At 46.6% G+C, this 14250-nt stretch overlaps 2 protein-coding genes across 2 annotated transcripts; one reads left to right on the top strand and one right to left on the bottom strand.

Annotated features, from left to right (window-relative positions):
- Positions 1-4453: 4453 nt before the first annotated feature.
- On the bottom strand, positions 4454-6054 carry LOC142915724 (uncharacterized). Its single transcript, XM_076061420.1, has one exon. It carries the CDS (start codon positions 6046-6048, stop codon positions 5002-5004), a length of 1047 nt encoding a protein of 348 aa, XP_075917535.1. The 5' UTR covers positions 6049-6054; the 3' UTR covers positions 4454-5001.
- Positions 6055-8785: 2731 nt separating this feature from the next.
- LOC142915725 (uncharacterized) lies at positions 8786-13713 on the top strand. Its single transcript, XM_076061421.1, has 2 exons — positions 8786-8847; positions 11545-13713. The coding sequence occupies exon 2, from the start codon at positions 11555-11557 to the stop codon at positions 12464-12466; it is 912 nt and encodes a 303-aa protein (XP_075917536.1). The 5' UTR covers positions 8786-8847; positions 11545-11554; the 3' UTR covers positions 12467-13713.
- The last annotated feature ends 537 nt before the right edge of the window (positions 13714-14250 follow it).

Genomic DNA, 14250 nt, shown 5'->3' with positions numbered 1-14250 from the left:
CCGGAGTGGAAGAATGGCAGGCGCATCTTACAGATGACTAGTCGATGGTCAGAGGGCAGATCAGCTCCACGGTAGGTCCTGGTGTCAAGGACATGGGCTCGCATTCGCTGGTCCGTCACTATGTAGTCCAGCAGATGTTCTTGCTTGGACCCGGCATGCATCCATGATGTTGTGTGGATGCGCCGATGCCGGAACAGCGTGTTGGTAATTACAAGCCCATGGGCTGCACAAAAATCTAGCAGCCTCCTACCGTTGTTATTGAGCTGATCTGGCCCATGCCCTCCAATCACTCCAGACCAGGTGCCAGTATCATGACCAACTCGGGCATTGAAGTCACCCAACATGATGACTCTATCCCGAGGGGCCACTTAAGCCAGCACCTGTGACAGGAGGTCATAGAAGGCATCTGACTCATCGGCTTTGCCTGCATCCCTCCACGGATGTTCATCTTCGGTGGGGGCATAAGTAACCACGACCACCATTCCTCGCCTCCGGTTGATGGGAAGGCGAGCCCAAAGTAGCCTGGGGCTTACAGCTTCCCACACCTCACCGCCACGCTCCCACGCCCCCTTCATTCTTTTGTTCAAAAGAAGACCCACACCCTGTTGTTTGGCAGTCTGCTGCCCCGAGTAGAGGACTGTCCACCCCTCATGGTGGCAGGAGCCAGAGCCAGTCCACCGGACCTCCTGAATGCCGCATAGATCCAGGCGGTACCGGTCCAGCTCCCGACAGAGGAGTGGCAGCCTCTCCTCTGCAGTGAGCGTTCGAACATTCCACGTGGCCACCCGTAGTGGCTTTTCGTTGTTTCTGGATTAGCCCCGAGGGTAGGTATTCAATCTCCTGGCTCCACAGACTCACACAGATACACACACAGACACACACAGATACACAGACACACACACACACAGACACACACACAGACACACACACACACACAGACACACACACAGACACAGACAACGCTAACCGCTACACTACAATGCGTGACGCTTCCACGTGCGCGGGTCACGTGACAGATTTGACGTCACAGCTCACTTGCCGTGCAAAAAATCTATACATTATTGAGCTCCCCCCCCCAAAAAAACACAAAAGTGTATTTGTATAATGTTTGCACGGTGTACAGTCTGGAAAGTACCCACATGGCAAATTTCCAGTTTGTTGCATGTCGGGAAGTACGCTAAACATTTTGAACAGACAACACACGCAATCACAACTTTGCCTTTTATATATATTTGGAGATGCAGTGAAAAACTTTCCCAAATTCCGATTTAAAGCTTTCGTGACTGCAATGATTCATCTTCTTTGGTTCTTTCGGTAAAGTCACGTAGAATGAGAATAAAATAATAAATTGATAAAATAAAATAACACAATAATATTCTCACGACGTTTCGGCCACAACACAAGCGGCCTTCATCAGGTGAAGGGAGCGAGACTGTCTGGTAGGACAGCGCTGGAGTGAGAGAGCCACGTTCAGATCACGGCTTTTAAGCTGTGTGAGAGGAACAAAGAGCCTTTCTGAAGAGATGCCGCGACTCTAAGGCTCTTTGTTCCCCTCACACAGCTTAAAAGCCGTGATCTGAACGTGGCTCTCTCACTCCAGCGCTGTCCTACCAGACAGTCTCGCTCCCTTCACCTGATGAAGGCCGCTTGTGTTGTGGCCGAAACGTCGTGAGAATATTATTGTGTTATTTTATTTTATCAATTTATTATTTTATTCTCATTCTACGTGACTTTACCGAAAGAACCAAAGAAGAAGATTTCCCAAATTCATCACGCGGTTTCAGTTTTTTGATTTTCAGTTTGATTTATTTTGGTTATAGTCCCGTGAGCCGTTCGGCTCTTGAATCGGGTGCAACCACAACAAGCAACAAAACAAAAACACGACCAAGAAAATAATCTTACAGTGACTGTGTGTGACTGTGCAAACAGCACTGTCATGGCACGCAATGAGAGGGCAAATGTCATAAATATTCCTGTAAGCCCTCGCATCTTCAACATTAATGTTGCCGTAGAAACGTTGTGGGGTTTTTTGCTTCATTTAAAAAAAGATCAATTATTACCTGTTATTTTTATTTTATTTTCTATTTACGTGACTTTACCGAAAGAACCAAGAATATTAATTCCTACAGTCACCAAAGTTTTAAGTCAAAACATTCACACACGTTGACAAAGCCTCACCTTGTGTTGTTGTGGGCAGGTCGCTTCTGATAACAAGAGCGGTATAGCAGCTCAAGCGGGCTTGGCCTGGTGAAAAAAATAAAAACTGCGTGAATATTTACAATAAAACAAAGTTACAAAGTGGCGAGCCGGGTGAAGACAAATTAAACTTAAGCGAGATAATTAAAGGAAACGCAATCAGGCGAGGGCAGGAGGCAAGGCCCCGCGTGGCTAGGCCCCCCGCTGTAAAGTTCCAACCTGGACATCGATTCCCATGCTCGCTGCTACTCAACTGACATCCCTACGAGAGAGAGGCTCTACCTTGGTAAACAACAACAACAACCACCACCACCACAACGATGAGAATTTCTCACCTCGGATTTCAGTGCAAGCGCGCACACGGCAGCTTCCTGTTACCTCGCGACACCAGGAAGTAGTATGACGTCACTTCCCTCCCACAAGCGGCTCTCTAACTGAATAAATTATGTTAATGAGGCCGGCCCAAACTGCGAGGGATGGGAGCGTGAGGTCCGAACCCGTCGCAATAAACTCGCGACGGCTTCAACGGATACATTATGTTAATGAGCCGCCAGTCACTGGGCCTAGCTTTGCCCAAATAAGGATTGCCACTGGAACGATATCGGCAGTGACCCAGGCGGAGGTGACGTCACGCTCAAGCGCGCGGTGGACGGGCGAGGGGTGAATACCTTGGTGACCTGACGTCACTAGCGAGGTACACCTCACCCTGGCGTTTCACACCGATGAGGTAATGCAGAGTGGTGACGTCACAGAGTTGGAGTTTAAGTTGATTTAGATTAATTTTCCATTGCTCCCTCCCTTGGGTGTGTGAGCTCAGCAACAACGTGGACATTATTGTGTATACACTGTGTGTGTGTGTACACTGTGTGTGTACACTGTGTGTGTCACTGTGTGTGTCACTGTGTGTGTCACTGTGCCTGGCACAAGCGTCGTGACGTCACCGCCACTTAGCGGCGAATGGCGGTTGTTGTTGTGTCACTGTCATTGTGTGTGTCACTGTGTCACTGTGTGTACACTGTGTGTGTACCCTGTGTGTGTACAGTGTGTACAGTGTGTGTACACTGTGTATACACTGTGTGTGTACACTGTGTGTGTGTGTACACTGTGTGTACACTGTGTGTGTGTACACTGTGTGTACACTGTGTCTACACTGTGTGTACACTGTGTGTGTGTCTACACTGTGTGTACACTGTGTGTGTGTGTACACTGTGTGTCCGCATTGAACCGCACCCCTGGCAAGGCCATCCACTTAATGACGAGAGAAAATTCACACGAAATGTCTTTTTCAATGAAGTGTTCCAGATGTAAATTGATACAAGCTTTTAATGAGGAAATAAAATTATCTAATTCAAAACACAACACAATTCAAAGATGTTGCATTTTAAAGCTTAAAAACGGAGCATGGGGTACTTGCGTGAATGCGTCCTTCGTGTGCAAATGTTGTGACTTTCCTGGCCTGAAGGCCGTCAATGTGTTGGACCCTTATTGGTGCACAGCGTCTCAACAACAGCAGTGGGGTTTACTTCAACCGAAGGTTACGAACATCCAGAAGTCAATCAGCAAGGAGCATTTCTAGTCCTAGCTAGACAAAATCTATGTCAACACGTAAGACAAAACTACAATTCGTGTTGTAGAGAATGTACCTCCTCCTATACGTGTAAATTTCAAGTGGTATGCCTTGTAACTGATGAATGATCCGAGCGTGCTCCCTATTTCAAAGACAATGAGTTGCTTCAGAGGCAGACGCTTCGTGAAACACAAAAGTACCCTTTGACCTGTATCACAAGAACAACGGGTCTCACCCGAGTTATGTGTACAGGTTACTTCCAAAACACACACACTTTGTCCTAACATCACTTATTCAATGTGTGACCCTCAGACAAAATGTTACATGCACGCGCACAATCAGACAAGTATTCATTCTAAATCATTGACGGGCATATTAACAACATTGAATTACTGCAGCAAAATTGACTGCATCACGTTACATCGTATTAACAAGCAGTTATTTTACAAATACGCACCGTCTGCTTAACAGTGTATGTACAACGTACTATTGTTGCGTCATTCAAAACGAGTAGGCCGTTGCATGCTGGCGTCTGGGTCAAAATGTAGCAAATTCTAAACATTACGCTACAAATAATAGATGAGGGCGTTTCGATGGCAACACAAGCAATCGTCATCAGGTGGGACAAGCACAGCAGCAATAAGAAGAAACTGCTGGAGTAGGCGCCTACTACTTCAGCAGTTTCTCTTGCTGTGGTTGTCCCACCTGATGACGATTGCTTGTGTTGCGATCGAAACGCCGTGATCTATTATGTTTCTACCCACGTGGTGACTTTACCGAAAGAACTCAAGAGTGTGGATTCCTGTAGTCACGAAAGCTTCGAATCAAGATTGCCTACAAACTACACAACTGAGATGACGCATCAATCATCGCCCGCTACTGACAGGCTCTTGTCCACATGCAGGCCGGTGCAGGGCCACCACCTTGTGCCACACAGGGGCAGCTGCTACTTGGGGATGCTCTTCCGAGTGTTTCAGACGAGGTACAACACAAAAATCCGAGTTGCTGAGGCGGTTAAGCAAGCAACGTGTAAATACAATTATCATGATAACATAGTGAATGCTTGGGGGCTTATTGTACCTCGCTCCTGGTTAGAGATCTACCCAACCCACAGATCCACAAAGACTGGCCGCCCTTACTCTGCAGGTTGAACCTAGGAACAGAGTGTTCAACTTCACGTTCTTGTCATTAAAGGCCTGTGACAAAGGTGCATCTATTGGAGCGACATCGTCTCAAGCTTACACATCTACCGGGTCTCCACTTGACTTTGGATTGTCTCGGAGTAAGTCCACCCACACCTCCACTTGCACAAACTGCTGGGAGTTGCCTCGCTCTGCCTCACAGTCAGAATTCTCCTCCTGCTTCACGATGTAAAGGTCCCATTTTGGAGTTGAATCTTCATCTTCACATTTTACCTTCACTTCTTCCCTCTTCACCATCACTTCTTCCCTCTTCACCTTCACTTCTTCCCTCTTCACCATCACTTCTTCACTCTTCACCATCACTTCTTCCCTCTTCACCATCACCTCTTCATATTTCACCTCGATAACTTTAAAAGTTTCCAAGCTGGGATTTTTTTCCGGTTCGTGTTTCATGAAGGATGGGCTCATTGCGGCACTTTGACTTTCACAAGCTGATTTCAGACTCCACTCCTTGTGGATCTTCTGATGCTTCTGTGTTCTCTGGTGTACTTTAAGATGTGGTGACTGTGCAAACGCCTTCCTGCACAGAGTGCACTTGAAGGGTTTCTCTCCTGTGTGTGTTCTCTGGTGTATTACAAGAGCAGGTGACTGTGAAAATGCTTTCCCACAAACACTGCATTTGAAGGGTTTCTCTCCCGTGTGTGTTCTCTGGTGTTTTACAAGATCAGATGACTGTGCAAATGCCTTCACGCACACACTGCACTTGTAGGGTTTCTCTCCCGTGTGTGTTCTCTGGTGTTTTACAAGATTACATGACTGTGTAAACGCCATCCCGCACATCGTGCACCTGAAGGGTTTCTCTCCCGTGTGTGTTCTCTGGTGTAGTTTAAGATGTGGTGACTGTGCAAACGCCATCCCGCACAGAGTGCACCTAAAAGGTTTCTCTCCCGTGTGTGTTCTCTGGTGTTCTACAAGATGAGATGAACGTGCAAACGCCTTCCCACACACACTGCACTTGAAGGGTTTCTCTCCTGTGTGAGTTCTCTCGTGCTGTGTGAAATCTCCAGTACGATCTGTGCTGTATGCACACCGGTCGCATTGGAGCCTTGTCCTACCGAGCTGTGCTGAGTGCCTTTGCTCCATCAGACCAATTCTGCAGAGGAAGCGTCAGAGGAAGCGTCAGCTGCAGACAGAAAAAAATAATATCCACACCATCTACACGTCAGTATCGATGCACAGAGGAAAGCATATATACACAGTAACACGTGACTTACACGTCTATACTTATTCACATATTCATGATACAGTGGAAAAGTGTCCCAAATTCATCACACGGGCTGTTATGGCACACAATGAGAGGGCAAATGGTTATAAACATGCCTGGAAGCCCTCGTATCTTCAAAATGAATGTTCACCCAAAACTCCGAGCACACAATTTCAGCTGTCTGGCTACAAAAGGAATATTTATGAGAGCTAAATTCAGCTGACATAGCAAAGGGTGTTGAAAACAATAGTATTTGTGTTAGGTAGAAATGCATAAATTAATGTTCAATCGCAACTTAGAGGTGTGAATCCAGGCTCAGATGTCCTCAAATGCTGGGATGAACAGTTTCCGACTTCAGCTGCATGTGCGTGCTGTGTTAACTCTCTGTTCCATTCTTATAAAGAGTTCCAGAGGAAAACAAAAAATAACTATTGTTATGATATAACCTCCGCGTTCAACAGAGTTAATAGACGTTACTGCAAACACAAACTGTACACTGTCACTGGGTAAACAGGCAGTGGCGTGTCTAGAATCATGCCTGGCCACCTTCATCTGCTTGGCATGAATGCTTCCTCACTCCACCAAATAATTGAGGATCAACGAACATAGCCGAGGCTAACTGGAGTTTGCGTGTCTCTCTCCGTGGTGAGATGTTAACTACCTCACCTGGTATACAGGAAGTATACCAGGCCGATAGACATTGACACACGTATTCTTGTTTCTTTCAGTAAAGTTACGTAGATAGAAAATAACAATAATTGATAATACAATTACATTAAATAAAGACCACTTGTGTTGCGATCAAAACGACGTGAGTTTTTTTGCTTTATTTACAGTTATTTATTTTTCTTGTTATTTTCATTTAATTTTCTATCTACGTGACTTTACCGAAAGAACCAAGAATATTCATTCCTGCAGTCACCAAAGTTTTAAGTCAAAACATTCACACACGTTGACAAAGCCTCACCTTGTGTTGGTGTGGGCAGGTCGCTTCTGATAACAAGAGCGGTATAGCAGCTCAAGCGGGCTTGGCCTGCTAACAAAAGAAAATAAAAACTGCGTGAATATTTACAATAAAACAAAGTTACAAAGTGGCGAGCCGAGTGAAGACAAATTAAACTTAAGCGAGATAATTAAAGTGAACGCAAATCAGGCGAGGGCAGGAGGCAAGGCCCCGGGTGGCTAGGCCCCGCGTTGTAAAGTTCCAACCTGGACATCGATTCCCATGCTCGCTGCTACTCAACTGACATCCCTACGAGAGAGAGCGAGGCTCTACCTTGGTAAACAACAACAACCACCACCACCACAACGACCACCACCACAACGATGAGAATTTCTCACCTCGGATTTCAGTGCAAGCGCGCACACGGCAGCTTCCTGTTACCTCGCGACAGCAGGAAGTAGTATGACGTCACTTCCCCCCCACGAGCGGCTCTCTAACTGAATAAATTATATGCTTAGTTTTTTCGGTAAAGTCACGTTGAAGAGAAACAACAAAATAATAATATATATTTTATATTTATATTATAAGAATATGAATTACTGCAGTCACGCAAGCTTTAAATCAAAATTTGGTTAAATTATGTTAATGAGGCCGGCCCAAATGTCGAGGGATGGGGGCGTGGGCGCTGAACCCGTCGCAATAAACTCGCGACGGCTTTAACGGACACATTATGTTAATGAGCTACCAGTCACTGGGCGTAGCTTTGCCCAAATAAGGATTGCAACTGGAACGATATCGGCAGTGACCCAAGCGGAGGTGACGTCACGCTCAAGAGCGCGGTGGACGGGGGTGGGGTGAATACCTTGGTGACGTGAAATCACTAGCGAGGCTCACATGAAATTGACTTTTCCAAGACAGAGGTTCTTTGTAAGCCATCTGGCTACCATGAGAGATTCGTTCATGAGGCTATCCACATATACAAGCACAGAGACAATTTCAACCGAGAAGATGGATTCTGGCTTAGCAATCATTGGAACGATTTGATAAACCATTTCAGGTCTTAATTGATTATTCATGCTTACAGTGGCTTTCAGACAGCATACATTAATTTTTCGTCTCCCCCCTTCTCTTTTCAGAACATAGATGGACTAGTCCTTCTAAATAAACTGCCAAATCGCTGCGCGTGGCGCTAACGTTTTAAAAATAAATAAATACACCGTTAAAAAATAAATACATTTATGCAAACCGACACACCTGATGACGACCGTTTGTGTTATGGTCAAAACGTCATGAGAATTTTTATTGTTTTATATATATTTTATTATTTTATTGTTTCCCTTCAACGTGACTTTACCGAAAGAGCTAAGATTACGGAATATCATTTGGGTCATTTTTTTTTGTTACTCAAGATGAGATTTCTGATATTACTGCGTTTTTTTAAATATTTACATAACCAATAAAAATTTGTGTTTTTTTTTATTCAGACCGCGCCAATGCCAACGCGAGTGTTTATTGTTGATGGTGAGTTTTGTAAATCTGTCGTACGGTAAAAAGAATAAAGTTTTCCCCGAAAAAAAATAAAAATCTCTCCGCCTTGGAGCCAATCAAGTTTCAGTTTCTCCCCTCCCACGTGACGCGGAGTTTTCTGGCTCCTCCCCCTCCTTGCTCGCCGCCATTTTGAGAGTCGTGAGGGAGGTGAAGCCTGCGGCCTTGACAACGACGAAGATTCACCAGGGTCAGTGACAACCTCACACTCACACACACTGTGACAACCTCACACTCACACACACTGTGACAACCTCACACTCACACACACTGTGACAACCTCACACTCACACACACTGTGACAACCTCACACACACACTGTGACAACCTCACACTCACACACTGTGACAACCTCACACTCACACACACTGTGACAACCTCACACTCACACACACACTGTGACAACCTCACACACACACACTGACAACCTCACACTCACACACACACACTGACAACCTCACACTCACACACTGTGACAACCTCACACTCACACACACTGACAACCTCACACTCACACACTGTGACAACCTCACACTCACACACACTGTGACAACCTCACACACACTGACAACCTCACACTCACACACACTGTGACAACCTCACACTCACACACACACACTGACAACCTCACACACACTGTGACAACCTCACACACACACACTGACAACCTCACACTCACACACACTGACAACCTCACACTCACACACACTGACAACCTCACACTCACACACTGACAACCTCACACTCACACACTGACAACCTCACACTCACACACACTGACAACCTCACACTCACACACTGACAACCTCACACTCACACACACTGACAACCTCACACTCACACACACTGACAACCTCACACATTGACAACCTCACACTCACACACACTGACAACCTCACACTCACACATTGACAACCTCACACACACACACACTGTGACAACCTCACACTCACACACACTGACAACCTCACACACACTGACAACCTCACACTCACACACACTGACAACCTCACACACACACACTGACAATCTCACACTCACACACTGACAACCTCACACTCACACACACTGTGACAACCTCACACTCACACACACACTGTGACAACCTCACACTCACACACACACTGTGACAACCTCACACTCACACACACACTGTGACAACCTCACACTCACACACACACTGTGACAACCTCACACTCACACACACTGTGACAACCTCACACACACACACTGACAACCTCACACTCACACTGACAACCTCACACTCACACACACTGTGACAACCTCACACACACACACTGACAACCTCACACTCACACACTGACAACATCACACTCACACACACACACTGACAACCTCACACTCACACACACACTGACAACCTCACACTCACACACACACTGTGACAACCTCACACTCACACACACACTGTGACAACCTCACACTCACACACACACTGTGACAACCTCACACACACACTGTGACAACCTCACACACACACACTGACAACCTCACACTCACACACACACTGTGACAACCTCACACTCACACACACACTGTGACAACCTCACACTCACACACACACTGACAACCTCACACTCACACACACACTGACAACCTCACACTCACACACACACTGACAACCTCACACTCACACACACTGTGACAACCTCACACTCACACACACACTGACAACCTCACACTCACACACACACTGACAACCTCACACTCACACACACTGACAACCTCACACACACACACTGACAACCTCACACACACACACTGACAACCTCACACTCACACACACACTGACAACCTCACACACACACACACTGACAACCTCACACACACACACTGACAACCTCACACACACTGACAACCTCACACACACACACACTGACAACCTCACACTCACACACTGACAACCTCACACTCACACACACTCACTGACAACCTCACACTCACACACACTGACAACCTCACACACACACAGGCTGACAACCTCACACTCACACAGACTGACAATCTTACACACACACTGACAATCTCACACTCACACATTCTGACAATCTCACACACACACAGGCTGACAATCTCACACTCACACACACACTGGCAATCTCACACTCACACACAGACTGACAATCTCACACACAGACTGACAATCTCACACACACACACTGACAATCTCACACTCACACAGGCTGACAATCTCACACACACACTGACAATCTCACACTCACACAGGCTGACAATCTCACACACACACTGACAATCTCACACTCACACAGGCTGACAATCTCACACACACACACTGACAATCTCACACTCACACACACACTGACAACCTCACACTCACACACTGACAATCTCACACTCACACACACTGACAATCTCTCACTCAAACACAGACTTACAATCTCACACTCACACCCTGCCCCAACACAATTAAGGCTGCACACGAGCAGGGCCGGATTAAGATTGTGTATGGCCCTGTGCTACACTTCACGTGGCCTTCACGTGGCCTCAAGGTGCACATGGCCTGGCACAAGCGTCGTGGTGACGTCACCACCACGTAGTGGCGAATGGCATTTGTTGTTGTTGTTGTTACTACAGGTACTTTGAGGCCCCCAGTAATATTCCCAAAAGGAAAACAAAGTTAAAGAACAATACAATTTATTTTTACAAGGCTAACGAGAAAATAAATTCAGCATTCACAACTGAAAAAAACTTTTTCTCTTAATCTCTGGAGGCCCTCCAGCTGGCGGAGGCCTCTGGGCTGCAGTTCCTAAAGCCCCCACGCCTCAATCCGGCCCTGCACACGGTCGATGCTTGTCTCTGTAGTGTGCGTGTGATTTTGTGTGTAACGTGTAAGGTTTATCTGCAGAGTCGATCGCATGGAGAAGTCCTCGACAGAGCCCGGTGCTAAAAGGCACCAATGCGACCGGTGTACCTACAGCACGGATCACGCTGAACACATGAAGCATCATCAGAGAACACACACGGGCGAAAAGCCATTCCGGTGCACCGTGTGTGAGAAGGCATTTGCTTGTTTAACAAATCTAAAAATTCACCAGAGAACACACACGGGCGAAAAGCCATTCAGGTGCACCGTGTGTGAGAAGGCATTTGCTTGTTTAACAAATCTAAAAATTCACCAGAGAACACACACGGGCGAAAAGCCATTCAAGTGCACCGTGTGTGAGAAGGCATTTGTGCATTCATCATATATTCGAATTCACCAGAGAATGCACACGGGTGAGAAGCCCTACAAGTGCACTCTGTGCATGAAGGCATTTACTCGTTTAGAAATTCTTCAACATCATCAGAGTACACATACAGGCGAGAAGCTGTACAAGTGCACCGTGTGTGAGAAGGCATTTCCCTATTCAAACTCTCTTCGGATTCACCAGAGAACACACACGGGCGAGAAGCCCTACAAGTGCAGTGTGTGTGGGAAAGCATTTTCCTATTCAAACTATCTTCGGATTCACCAGAGAACACACACAGGCGACAAGCCCTACAAGTGCACCGTGTGTGGGAAAGGGTTTATCGCGTCAGGACAACGAACGATGCATGAAAAGATCCACGAGAGGGTGAAATCTACTTGTGAAAGCCAAAGTGCCGCTGCCATGAGTCCATCTCTCATAAAACAAGAACCGGAAGAAAATGACAACTTTGCTACGTGGCCAGGAGTGATGGTGGAGTGTGAAGAAGAGATAACGGTGAAGCGTGAAGGTCAGGGTTCGACTCGAGGTGGTGACCTCCTGGTGGATGGAGTCAGCGTCAAGCGGGAAGAGGAGAACTGAGACTGTCGCTTGTGATTGCCCGGTCGCTTCTGAACACATTCTCCTGCGGAGGGAGCTAGTAGGAACGTTGGGTTGCCCCGTCAATGGCCAGGGTCAACGGCGGCGCCACCACGTGGTGTATTCCGCAAATATGCCCGACTGTGAGGGCTGGCACAAGCCGGCGTGAGTAGGTTAAACGTTGAGTTTTATAAGGGCACCACGGGGTGACCAGCCCCTCACCACCCAGCCCCACCCAGCCCCTCCCCTCTCCACCCAGCCCCACCCCTCTCATTTTTGGATGCACGACGGACAGACAGACACAATAATCCCCTGTGGGCTGGTGGTGTAACCAGGAAGTTCCTACCAGTAAAAGGCGTCGTGTAGCTCAGTCGGCATTACTGGGAAAAATAACCATTTGTCTAATCTTGATTTGAAGCTTTAGTGATTTCTTTGTCTATTAAACTGGAAAAGGACTTTGGCCACATTTGTGCTACGTTTTTTTTGTTTGGGGGGGGGATGTTATAGATTGCGTAAATATATACCCGGTGCGGGTTGTAAACATCGCCCCCTAGGGAGACAAAGGTGGTCAGCCGTGGTGCTGGCTACCCACCCCCTTCAGTGCCATTCGGGGCTTCAGATGTGTTGCTCGCTAGTGTATAATGTAACATAGACTCACAAAGAGACCCAGAGACTCATCACACAGATACCCATAGACTAATCACACATACCCATAGACTATTTAGAGACCCATAGACTCACACAGAGCCATAGACTCATCATACAGAGACCCATATACTCACACAGAGACCCATAGACTCATCACACAGATACCCATAGACTAATCACACATACCCATAGACTCATCACACAGAGACCCATAGACTCATCACACAGAGACCCATAGACTCATCACACAGAGACCCATTGACTCATCATACAGAGACCCATAGACTCACCACGCAGAGACCCATAGACTCATCACACAGAGATCCATAGACTCATCACACAGAGACCCATAGACTCATCACACAGATACCCAGACTCACCACAGAGACAGTCGACTGATCACACAGAGACCCATTGTAATAAAATAATTGCATTGTGAAAATTCTAAATTTTTCTGAAATGTTAATTGTGTAATGTAATGAACGATGTGTTAAAGTGTCATTACAAACGTGTGTGTTGTGTGTATCATTGTGATTGATATTCTTGTTTAATATGTATGTATATTATTATTTGCGGTTATGCATAAAGTTTATCACGACTTATTATCTTTCAGTTTACCTTGTGTTATGAGGTGTGGTTCAGAGGATGAGGATGGGAGAAAATCTGGGTCACGTGACCTTGATGGTTGAGGACCAGAAGTTTCATCCTCTTCCTCGTCTAGTGAGAATGATTCTGGTGCATCAGGAATCGGCAGTCCTTCTCCGTGGGGTCCTGGGCGTGTAGCTGATGGAATGTTTGGATAATGCCCAGTCCACTTTTAATTCTTTGACAAACCTTTCCTAACTGGAGGCGCCATGCAGAAGTAACAATTGCCGATATGATCTGTTGGCTCTCTCCAAATCATTGGCACTGCAAAAGGCATAGATTTCCTGTTCAACCACTGGTGAAGATTCGTTGCACAAGTGTTGCAGTATAGAAGACAGTATATAAGGCTAGCGGTCACGAGTGGTAATAACAGGCTAGGTAGCAGAGAGGGAGCGATATTGGATCTTCAGGAAGGTTCAAGAACCTTCGAGAGAGTTCGAGAAGTAGGGGCGTGGCCAGGGGTGGGTGGATGGCCACGCTGGGGGTAAAAAGGG

This window comes from Petromyzon marinus, unplaced genomic scaffold (assembly GCF_048934315.1).
Source record: "Petromyzon marinus isolate PM22_M1 ecotype Great Lakes invasive population unplaced genomic scaffold, UKy_Petmar_22M1.pri1.0 PM_G_Scaffold_34, whole genome shotgun sequence".
Taxonomy (NCBI): Eukaryota; Metazoa; Chordata; class Hyperoartia; order Petromyzontiformes; family Petromyzontidae; genus Petromyzon; species Petromyzon marinus.
Note: the sequence above shows the minus strand (reverse complement) of the source record. Positions and strands in the feature narration are given on the sequence as shown.

Excerpts from the sequence above, each read along its gene's own strand:
- LOC142915725 (XM_076061421.1), top strand. The coding sequence starts at position 11,555 with ATGGAGAAGTCCTCGACAGAGCCCGGTGCTAAAAGGCACCAATGCGAC.
- LOC142915724 (XM_076061420.1), bottom strand. The coding sequence starts at position 6,048 with ATGGAGCAAAGGCACTCAGCACAGCTCGGTAGGACAAGGCTCCAATGC.